The sequence below is a fragment of the Centruroides sculpturatus genome, unplaced genomic scaffold (assembly GCF_000671375.1).
Source record: "Centruroides sculpturatus isolate CEXI.00-Female unplaced genomic scaffold, Cexi_2.0 scaffold1994, whole genome shotgun sequence".
Lineage (NCBI taxonomy): Eukaryota > Metazoa > Arthropoda > Arachnida > Scorpiones > Buthidae > Centruroides > Centruroides sculpturatus.
Window position 1 is genome coordinate 21,346 of NW_019386267.1, and position 12,314 is coordinate 33,659.

General features: G+C 28.9%; 1 protein-coding gene and 1 long non-coding RNA gene across 11 annotated transcripts in view; both read left to right on the forward strand.

The window, feature by feature from the left end:
* LOC111614335 (integumentary mucin A.1-like) overlaps positions 1-12,314 on the forward strand; it is a 47,068-nt gene that overhangs the window by 17,040 nt on the left and 17,714 nt on the right. For 2 of the 10 annotated variants that reach the window (XM_023355700.1, XM_023355701.1), the window contains 14 exons: positions 1-26; positions 818-865; positions 4,122-4,169; positions 4,328-4,375; positions 4,534-4,581; positions 4,751-4,798; positions 4,957-5,004; positions 5,177-5,224; positions 8,609-8,656; positions 8,826-8,873; positions 9,043-9,090; positions 9,260-9,307; positions 9,477-9,524; positions 9,693-9,740. In XM_023355700.1, coding sequence (XP_023211468.1) covers positions 1-26; positions 818-865; positions 4,122-4,169; positions 4,328-4,375; positions 4,534-4,581; positions 4,751-4,798; positions 4,957-5,004; positions 5,177-5,224; positions 8,609-8,656; positions 8,826-8,873; positions 9,043-9,090; positions 9,260-9,307; positions 9,477-9,524; positions 9,693-9,740 — 650 coding nt within the window. The remainder of the gene's footprint in view (positions 27-817; positions 866-4,121; positions 4,170-4,327; positions 4,376-4,533; positions 4,582-4,750; positions 4,799-4,956; positions 5,005-5,176; positions 5,225-8,608; positions 8,657-8,825; positions 8,874-9,042; positions 9,091-9,259; positions 9,308-9,476; positions 9,525-9,692; positions 9,741-12,314) is intronic. The other 8 variants (XM_023355702.1, XM_023355705.1, XM_023355704.1 and 5 more) reach the window with 8 other exon arrangements.
* On the forward strand, positions 1,021-3,937 carry LOC111614337. The gene is made up of 4 exons (XR_002754912.1): positions 1,021-1,071; positions 1,230-1,277; positions 1,436-1,483; positions 3,916-3,937. It is a non-coding gene; the product is annotated as an uncharacterized LOC111614337 (long non-coding RNA).

Genomic DNA, 12,314 nt, shown 5'->3' on the forward strand with positions numbered 1-12,314 from the left:
GACAACAAATACGACAGTGTCGATAAGTAAGTACTGTATTTTTCATTTTATGTGAATTTTTATAAATTTGTCATTGTAATTTACATCATACATATCAATTGAAATAATTATTGCTAATATCCGATATTACTTCAAGTATATATTAAGTTCAATATTGTAAAAAATAATGTTTCGATTTTTATAGCTGATGAATCTACAGAAGAACCAACAACAAATACGACGCTGTCGATAAGTAAGTACTGCATTCTTAATTTAATGTAAATTTTTAAAAATTTGTCATTGTAATTTACATCATACATATATATTGAAATAATTATTGCTAATTTTAAATATTACTTCAAGTGCATATTAAGTATTTATAAACTTTTTAATAATTAAAAAAATAATGTTTCGATTTTTATAGCTGATAAACCTACAGAAGAACCGACAACAAATACCACAGTGTCGATAAGTAAGTACTGTATTTATCATTTTATGTGAATTTTTATAAATTTGTCATAGTAATCTACATTATACATATCAATTGAAATAATTATTGCCTATATCGGATATTACTTCAAGTACATATCAAGTTCAATATTGTAAAAAATAATGTTTCGATTTTTATAGCTGATCGAACCTACAGAAGAACCAACAACAAATACGACGCTGTCGATAAGTAAGTACTGCATTTTTAATTTAATATAAATTTATATAAAATTTGTCATTGTAATTTACATCATACATATCAATTGAAATAATTATTGCTAATATCCGATATTACTTCAAGTACATATTAAGTTTAATATTGTAAAATGTAATGTTTCGATTTTTATAGCTGACGAACCTACAAAAGAACTGACAACAAATATGACAGTGTCGATAAGTAAGTACTGTATTTTTCATTTTATGTGAATTTTTATAAATTTGTCATTGTAATTTACATTATACATGTCAATTGAAATATTTATTGCTAATATCCGATATTACTTCTAGTACATATTAAGTTCAATATTGTATAAATTAATGTTTCGATTTATATAGCTGATAAATATACAGAAGAACCAACAACAAATACGACGGTGTTGATAAGTAAGTACTGTATTCTTTATTTAATGTAAATTTTTTAAAATTTGTCATCGTAAATAACATCATACATATCAATTAAAATAATTATTGCTAATATCGGATATTACTTTAAGTACATATCAGGTTCAATATTGTAAAAAATAATGTTTTGATTTTTATAGCTGATGAACCTACAGAAGAACCAAAAACAAATACAACAGTGTCGATAAGTAAGTACTGTATTTTTCATTTAATGTAAATTTTTAAAAATTTGTCATTGTAAAAACCATGATACATATCATTTAAAATAATTATTGCTAATATCGGATATTACTTTAAGTACATATCAAGTTTAATATCGTAAAAAATAATGTTTCGATTTTTATAGCTGATGAACCTACAGAAGAACCGACAACATATACGACAGTGTCAATAAGTAAGTACTGTATTTTTTATTTTATGTAAATTTTTATAAATTTCTCNAATGAAGAGATGCGAGGCAAAAGAACTTTTGATAAATATGATAGGGTTGCTGTTCGGAAAATATAAGACAATCATTAAACAGGATACTAATATCTCGACATCATTCATTACCTATAGAGGTCTACTACAAGGTGATCCGTTATCCCCATATCTTTTCAATTTCTACTTATTTGACCTAAATAATTGTTTTATAAGAGATGAAGATGGGTTCCAAATTGAAAACCAGATTATACATACTATATCGTATGCCAATGACATTGTGTTAATAGCGCCTACAGCAGCTGCACTTCGTAGAAAAATCCAACAAATCTGTGAGTATTTAGAAAAGCTAAGAGTTAAAATAAATTCCAAAAAATCAACAATTATGATATTTAGAAANTTGGAGTGCTTCTAGAGGCCTAATTATCTTTGAGATATTTTACTTGGGGCCTAATAACGATTTTAAACAGGTTTAAATTAGAGATTTAGAGCTTAGTTTCTTTTTTATATTAGTTTTTTCTTAGGCAATTTCTCATCATGAACTGTAAGCCTCGTAAGAAACTTAATGAAGTTTCTTACATTTTAAACTGTTTATACAACGATACGGTTACTTAATTACCTTTAAATTGCTTTAACTAAGGCCTAGTAAAGGTTTTAAGCGCCTTAAACTAGCGAGTTATGGCCTAGTATTAAGTTTTTTGACCTCGTAACATTAATTGTATGCCCCGTAAGAAATTTAATGACTTACATTAAGTTCGGTACTGTTTGTACAACGATGCAGAAGCCTAATTGCTTTTAAATTGCTTTGTCTAGGGCCTAGTATCGATTTTATGAGACTCTTTACAACGATCTATAGACTAGATTACTGTGGAAAGTCGTATGTTTTATAGAAAAGCCATATTTTCTGCAATGTTCTTGATGATTATTGTAGATTTTATATAATTAAATCGAACTAGAACTTATAATTTAATACTTCTTAACAAAAATTAATAATTTTTCCCCTAGTTTCAAGTGATTTATAGGCCCTAAAATCATCTTTTCAATGATATATCCAATATCCGAGTTCTCGCAACGTATACTTAATATAGCATTTTTCGGGCTTAAGTGAGCTTTTAAGGCCTCTTAAAGAGCATAAATATTATATATGCATGTTTGTATCAGGCTTTGTAAGAAATTAAGCTGTAAATCGTTAGAATTTTCAGATTATATCAGCAGGCCTTTCCTTGTAAACATTCAGAGCAATGAAAAACATAAGAATATCATCATTTGAAGAAGATTTTCTAACTGATAAGATTAAAATTTACTTATTTATTCGTGTATACAATTATTTAGACCCGTAAATAATCAAATTTTTCGGCAATTTACATGAGTATAACGATGCTGAATTGCTGGAGAAGATCATATTCCAACTCCTGCATCCGCATCCTTAGCAAGAACCATGGTATATAAGTTAATTTTTAGTACACTTAGAACTAAAGTTAGGCCCTATATCTATCGATACAAATGTGCCTTATCATAGTATATTATCTATAGAATACCCGGGGTCCTATCGTTTTTAGCCATCTTTGCCCGTTTCTTGTAAAATTGAAGATCCAAAGTCGATTATTACATCTTATCAGACGTATCCAAAGTTCATCTTTACAAGATTTTCATTGTCTAGATGCTAGGAAACATCGCAAGTTTCGCATTTTAACAGAGAAGAATCCCTGTTTTTGGGCTATCAAAAGGGCTTTACTGAACATAAATAAAGCATTTACTCTAAACTTGGCCATTTAAAATAGCAAAACACGTGTCTAAATTACTTTAGAAGCCTTTAAAAATGGATATATTTTTAACGTTTCTGGCTCAAAATATTCGATTTTAGGCTTTACATTTTAATAAATTTTAGCACATTTTAGTGTTTTTAAGTGTTTGAATATGTAATTAACTGTAAAAATGTAAAATTAAGCCTTTTTATTTGGAATTAATTGCATTTTTTGGGGGGTGTTACTCGTCGATTTTAGGATCGAATCTTCAACAGATACGACAACAATTGCTACTCCCTGAAAGGTAATTAATTCCATAGAGCTATCGACCCATATAATAACAGGACTCTTATCTCTTCTTCACAATTACTTGTTTATTTTATGAATACGAGACTTGACATTCGTGTATAAGTGATAAAAATCGTACAGGAAGACCCTCCTATCACCTATAAAACAAAGATTCTTTCAGGAGACGTTCCCACGGAGGATAAGCAGGAAAATTGCCTTCCTGGCTTAAAAATAGCTCATTTAAATTTTAAAAAATTTGTCATCGTAAATAACATCATACATATCAATTGAAATAATTATTGCTAATATCGAATATTACTTTAAGTACATATTAAGTTCAATACCGTAAAAAATAATGTTTCGATTTTTATAGCTGATGAATCTACAGAAGAACCGACAACAAATACGACAGTGTCGATCAGTAAGTACTGTATTTTTCATTTTATGTGAATTTTTATAAATTTGTCATTGTAATTTACATCATACATATCAATTGAAATAATTATTGCTAATATCCGATATTACTTCAAGTATATATTAAGTTCAATATTGTAAAAAATAATGTTTCGATTTTTATAGCTGATGAACCTACAGAAGAACCAACAACAAATACGTCGGTGTCGATAAGTAAGTACTGTATTCTTCATTATATGTAAATTTTTTTAAAATATGTTATCATAATTTACATCATACATATCAATCGAAATAATAATTCTAATATCGGATATTACTTTAAGTACATATTAAGTTCAATATTGTAAAAAATAATGTTTCGATTTTTATAGCTGATGAATCTACAGAAGAACCGACAACAAATACAACGGTGTCGATAAGTATGTACTGTATTTTTCATTTTATGTGAATTTTTATAAATTTGTCATTGTAATTTACATCATACATATCAATTGAAATAATTATCGCTAATATTCGATATTTATTCAAGTATATATTAAGTTCAATATTGTAAAAAATAATGTTTCGATTTTTATAGCTGATGAACCTACAGAAGAACCAACAACAAATACGACGCTGTCGATAAGTAAGTACTTTATTTTTCATTATATGTAAATTTTTAAAAAATTTGTCATTATAATTTACATCATACATATCAATTAAAATAATTATTGCTTATTTTGAATATTACTTCAAGTACATATTAAGTATTAAGAAATATTTAATACTGTAAAAAATTGTTTCAATTTTTATAGCTGATGAACCTACAGAAGAATTGACAACAAATACTACAGTGTCAATAAGTAAGTACTGTATTTTTCATTTTATGTGAATATTTATAAATTTGTCATTGTAATTTACATCATACATATCAATTGAAATAATTATTGCTAATATCCGATATTACTTCAAGTATATATTAAGTTCAATATTGTAAAAAATATCGTTTCGATTTTTATAGCTGATGAATCTACAGAAGAATTAACAACAAATACGACGCTGTCGATAAGTAAGTACTGTATTCGTCATTTAATGTCAATTTTTAAAAAAATTGTCATTATAATTTACATCATACATATTAATTAAAATAATTATTGCTAATTTCGAATATTACTTCAAGTGCATATTAAGTATTTATAAACTTTTTAATACCGTAAAAAATAATGTTTGGATTTTTATAGCTGATGAACGTACAGAAGAACCGACAACAAATACGACAGTGTCGATAAGTAAGTACTGTGTTTTTCATTTCATGTAAATTTTTAAAAAATATGCCATTGTAATTTACATCATACATATTGTGAAATTCAAATGTGCCTCGGGTTTAAATTAGGAATTTTATTAATAATGTTAATATTTTGTTATAAAATATTATTTCGTTCTGATGAGAAAAATAATGTTTTAACATGGAAAAGATAGATAACAGATGCTACTTCCTTGTACAGAAGTTAGTCCATCCTCTGTTTTTCCCTTATCTGCGAAACTCTCGCTTTGATGGGAAATTCTTATTTCTCATTTATCCCCTTTCCATTTGTTTTCACGGAGGTAACTTTGCATGATTATTGGTCGCTGATTGTGACATATATAGAGAATTAGTCAGAATTCGGGGAGTTCTTCGTCAGACTTGGAAGAGTAAGGACTCCATACATATTGCTCCTAAACGCCAACGCTTTTACACGAGTCACATAGAATAATTCCAGAGTTAGCACTTAGAAGATATACTCTAAACTTGTGCATATTGATCTCTTATACGAAGAAGTAAATGATCTTAATCTCCAAAGTGTCCCTTGCCTACAGAGAAGAAGACGAACGACAACTAGATCAGGTTGTATGTTTTATAGCGATATTGTGAGCTCTCTCTCTCGATCGTGTATCGGAAATTATAAGTCCATAATCTTTTTTGCATTATCGATAGTAAAAGATAATGATTACAAATTACAATCATATATTTTTACTATTTTATTGATTATGGTTTTAATTAAATTTATTTTTGTTTATCGTTTAAAGAATGTCTCCTTTTGAGTCTTTGAATCAGATCTATAGATAATCACGCGTGTTTGTTCGTGGAATAATTAATTGACAAACTGGTGTCAAGAACCTGACGTGGATTTGAACTTCACAGTTCAGATCAAATTATAGTAAACAACTAGCCCTCCTATCTCAAGTGAGAGCCGATCTTACGATCGTGCGCTGTAAGTGGCGTAGAGTTTGACTTACGCCTCTGCGGATTTCACATTTGGTTTTCAGGAGTGGGGTTTTGAACTCGGAAAAGGAAGGGAAAAAAGAGAGAAAAAAAAGTATTCACATCTGGTGTAGCAGGATTAAAAATAATTATAGTAGAGATCTGATTCAGAAAGAGAGACAAATAGTTGATTGATTGATAGATCGAATTCATATTGGAAGAGTATAGAAATAGTTTTGATTAATTTTAAGTTAATTTTAAGTTAGTTTATAATGGATATAGATAGGGAAAACCCTCCGCGAGCTACGTTAGTTGGTAATCCAATAACGCTAGGCGGATTAGGTGGAATGATTCCCCTCTTACCGGTATTTTCGGGAGATGTAAAAGGTCCGAAAATATTTGAATTCTTTGATACATTAGCGGATGTGACTAGAGTAGCAGCATGGTCATAGGCTCAGATGCTGGCTGTTGCCAGATTGAAGTTGACGGGTATTTGTAACTGAGCTACTGTACTTATAGTCTGAGGTGACGTCACAGTTCTAATTGAGACACTCCCCTCATTTACATATCTACACGTAACATCCTTGTTTTCTCTTCGTTATATGGTAGCTTATTTCTCGACAATATCTTGTTAACCTTTTACATCATTTCTTTAACAATTATCGGGATGTTTATTTGAAGGTTACACAAGTTCCTAGAAAGTCAAATGGGGTGTCCCCCCTTCTGTGCGGACTTACAATTCTGCCGCTCGGGTATGCACGTGAGTGCGAGTGCTAGCTATGGCGCTGTCGTTTCGTCGTCGGTGAGTTGGTTACTCTCTTATCTTCTCGTTTTTGCCTGTTCTGGGTGATGGGTGAGGAAACCTTCGTCATAACTAAACATAAGCCCCAAACAAAAATATAATAAAAGCAAACTAAAAGAAAAATAAAAATAACGCTCGGACTTGATTCATTACAAACCCATGATTGTATTAGAGTAAATAAACTTTTTTGTTGGTGTTTGGAATTTTCCTTTGAAGCCTTGACAGTTACAAAAACTAATAACAAGGTTATCTAGTTTTATATCGGACTTAATTTTATTAGTTTGACAATAGCTGTATTTATTTAAGTAGACTTTCTTTTCAGTTTTATTATCATTATTCTCATCATATGGGTTATTATCATGGATGCCAGACAATTTGTTTGTTGTTACTACTGCTTTTTTTCCAATATATGGTACTTTGCCCAAAAAAGAATTAACTATTATTATTTCACTATTGTTAATGTCAATCGTGTATATCAGATTATCTTTTATAAAATAGTCATCTCTAATTACAACTCTGTTGCTAGTGGAATATTCTGATTTAATTTTATTGATTAGTAGTTTTCTTCTAATTCTAGATCTAGTACAAAGATCTGTTTTTATGATAGTTTTTTCCAACTCTATTTTTATATTTGATCTCATTGTCCAGAATCTTTTAAGTATTAAATTTATATCTTTAACCGAATCTGTTATTAATTTTATAATTTGATTATTTGAACTTCTATTATTGTATAATTGAATTAAACCTTCTATTTCTATGTCTTTTAGGTCAAGATCTATCTTAATGAATTTTTTGAGTACTTGCAGCTTATCATCAGTTTTAAATGGAAAATTAATTATAACAAAATTCCTTTTAGTGTATTCATTACGTAATTTATCTAACTCGAACTCAAACATATTTTTTAAGTTTACACAGGCCTTTGTTCTATCTTCACATTGCTGAATTTTTTGCATAATTGTTTTCATTTCAGCTCTAATTTTCTTATTATCTTCCTGTACACAACTTATGTCTTATCTCATTGATTGAATTTCTTGATTAAGTAGTTCAAATTCTCTTGAATTAAATTATAGATTAATTTTAAGGAGTACCTCGAATCATTATCACTTAACTAGTCGAGTTGTTCCGGTTTCGGAATAATCCTCGATTATAGATAAATTAGTGGTGTTTTTGTTATTTTTCATATCTTCATCAGAAAAATATTCTTCGCCAATAATATCCACTAGCTGGCTTATATCTTATCAATTCTGTGCATATAGCTATCTAGGTCTTCCACGCCCCCTTTTTTGCATGTTAATTTGACTTATCTTCACTGGTGAATGTTGCAGAGGGCCAGGATTTGTTTCAATACGAAACAGCCATTACGAACAACAATAAAATTAGAATTAATGGTAACAAGTTTATTATTAGCCTGTTAGCACTAGAAATTGATGTAATGAATAACGTTTCACAGAAAGACGTTGTTTGTAGAAAGTGAGTAAAAAAAGTCACCAACACTAATAATGACTATAAGCGCTTCCCTATACAAATAAATTTAAATAAACATTGTCAACATCCAACGTTCGTATAATAACTTATTAAATATTAGTAAGCATTGTATAGAGTGAAAAAATTATTTTTCGATTTTTATAGCTTCAGCTACTTCACCAGATGCAATAAAGAGTACGACAGAGTCGACAAGTAAGTACAGTATTTTTATTGTAAAATTTTAAAAAGAATTCTCATCATACATTTACATTAAAAAAATAAATTCAAATAAATATTGATAGCAAGCAATGTTCATATGATCACTTCTTAATTATTAATATTTGTTTTATAAAATTGAAAAAAAAAATTTCGATTTTTATAGCTTCGAAAACTTCACCAGATGCAGTGACAAGTACGACAGAGTCGACAAGTAAGTACAGTATACATATTTTAAAATTTTGGAAATAATTGTCATCATACATTCACATTTTAAAGATAAATTCAAATAAATATTGATAGCAAGCAATGTTCATATGATCACTTCTTAATTATTAATATTTATTTTATAAAATTGAAAAAAAAAATTTCGATTTTTATAGCTTCGAAAACTTCACCAGATGTAGTGAAAAGTACGACAGAGTCGACAAGTAAGTACAGTATACATATTTTAAAATTTTGGAAATAATTGTCATCATACATTCACATTTTAAAGATAAATTCAAATAAATATTGATAGCAAGCAATGTTCATATGATCACTTCTTAATTATTAATATTTATTTTATAAAATTGAAAAAAAAAATTTCGATTTTTATAGCTTCGAAAACTTCACCAGATGTAGTGAAAAGTACGACAGAGTCGACAAGTAAGTACAGTATACATATTTTAAAATTTTGGAAATAATTGTCATCATACATTCACATTTTAAAGATAAATTCAAATAAATATTGATAGCAAGCAATGTTCATATGATCACTTCTTAATTATTAATATTTATTTTATAAAATTGAAAAAAAAAATTTCGATTTTTATAGCTTCGAAAACTTCACCAGATGTAGTGAAAAGTACGACAGAGTCGACAAGTAAGTACAGTATACATATTTTAAAATTTTGGAAATAATTGTCATCATACATTCACATTTTAAAGATAAATTCAAATAAATATTGATAGCAAGCAATGTTCATATGATCACTTCTTAATTATTAATATTTATTTTATAAAATTGAAAAAAAAATTTCGATTTTTATAGCTTCTAAAACTTCACCAGATGCAGTGACAAGTACGACAGAGTCGACAAGTAAGTACAGTATTTTTTTTTTTAATTTTGGAAAGAATTTTCATTATACATTCACATTAAAAAAATAAATTCCAATAAATATTTTTAACAAGCAATGTTACATGAAAGCGTCTTAATTTTAACAGCCAAAAATTGTATCAATAAAAATTTAAGCGTAAAAATAAGTTAGAACTGGATGAAAATATTATAACACACACAATATACATTAATGTCGATTGTAATTATTTATAAAGGTACAGACACCTTTATAAATAAAAATACAAAAAAAAATACTGTACTTACTGTACTGTTGTTAATATTAATATTTTTTTTTGTAATATGCAAATCAGTTCAAAACTGCAATCCAGTATGTAATGTGAATACGGTTAAAAAACAATAATGTAAAAAACTGTCTATTTCTTTTTCGAGATATATACGTGATTATGTCTAAGATTCCAAGATATTGAGAAATAAGTAAAATATCATCTATAGCAGATTCTAATGAAATTACTCCACTTATTGTAAAATAAGTTGTTTGCGCCTATTGGATTAAGACCTTGTATGTATAACATATTGAGAATGGATATGGTAAGAAATATACGTTATTTTAATTCTGTTTTGTTACAATTTTTAAAATTATTACATAATATATCTATCTTTTAGTTGACTGATGAGGGCTCTTTGCCCGAAACGTGCTGTTGTCACGTTTCAACTAAAAAGTGATCTATATACAGGTATATGTCGCCTTACGTCGGTAATTTTTTCCAGGAGAACGACGTAAGTCGAATTTACTTGTCTCCGAATCTACTTATCACTAGGCTAAACCTTAAATTACCATTCCCGGTTCTGTATTTTATTTATTAATGCATTTTTAATAATATATGGTTAATAAAAATCTATTCTAAGCTTACAAACAAATAAATTTTAGTTTTTGATATAGTACAAAAAAGTAATCTAAATTTACGAATGCATGTACTGTAAATACAGTACATACTTGTATATATTTTAATATGATTTCACGTTCTTTAAACGTTTTTCTAGTGATATTACGACTTCAATATTTGTGGCGGACAGACGTAAAGTCGAATAAAATGACTTAAACTTGATTTTTATTTTTCCATATACTTTTTTAACAAGCGACGTATAATCGGGAACGACGTAACTCGAAACGACGTAAGTCGAGGTATGCCTGTATATAAAAATGAATGTATGTGTGTGTATCTGTCCTTCATGCATTACCACACCGTTTATCCGATTGCCGTGAAACTTTGGGAAGTTGTTTAATATACTCCGGGGAAGGTTTCTGGCATTTATCCTACGATAGATGGCGCGCGTTTACACGAGCATTCGAGCACAATGTGTTCGATCGATTTCAAATTGTGAAGACCATTTCCCCTCTTTCAAAAAATATCTCTATATATGCATTTGTGAACTGTTCTTTACGATATTTGTAATAATTTTTGTTTAATCACTTTATTTCAACTTTCTTTTTTGCTAATTATGTATTCGCTCGAACTTCGTTAAAACCTCAACTGTACCCCGAACAACAACCGAAGTTGTAGGAGGAAATTCGAGTATTTTACCGATCTAGGTATCCCCCTTGTCCAAATTTTAATATCGACTCGAAATAATTTAAAAAGACAAATTAGAATAAAACGGTTTATTATCCAACTATTAGAAATTTCACAATACGCCAAGGAAGAGAGGAAGGAGCAATTAAATAATATTATAAAGGATTAAAAAATATATATATATAAATGGGGAATATCGCACTTCTGACAATCGCTGCGAGTATATGGGCTAAATTTGAAGAATCCGTGCTTCTCGCATGGACAACTGTATGTGGCGGCTCACGCATCGGAAAACCTTCCGATTTATTCGTGTACGCACCAGACGGAAACACAAAAAATATCGTGTATCCACAAACACTCCAATAAATAAATTGAATTGTAACGAAACTTTGAAATGTTTTCCCGATGAAAATGAATAGCCTAATAATAATAAGTTTCAATAAAAATGATAAAATGTAAATTGAATTTTATCATAACGAGTTTGCTTGAATTTCCTTTTTTCTGAGATCGCAGCAATGCGCGACGGGAAGCTAGTTAGAAATAAAGCCAAGTGTTTATTTATAACTCACATTTGAGTTCGAACTCCATTTGTTAGGGTGCGTTTACTTCTGAGCTAATAGTGCTACTTCCGAACACCGGAAGTGACGTCATTAGCATGTGTATTCGAGCTTACATGTCCAGTTCGAAAGTAAATGCGAACGCTAACAAGAAATATGGCGGTTTCCTGCAAATAATATTGTCAAAGCTGCTATTTTAAATGTTACGTTACAGATATAACTACTTGATTCCGAATCGGACGAGGATGATTTTCTTGTTGATATAATTGTAGAAAAATGAAAAAAAAAGTAAGGTAAAATAAAAAAGATAGAAACTTTTATTGAAGAGACTCTACCTTTTTATAAGCCAACCGATTTTAAACAACCTTAGACTTACAAGAGAATGTTTTGAAATTCTCCTCTAAAAAATAAGCCCAATTATAGACACCGAAAAATTACTTCCTCTGGAAGACGACCCGTGTCTCCTC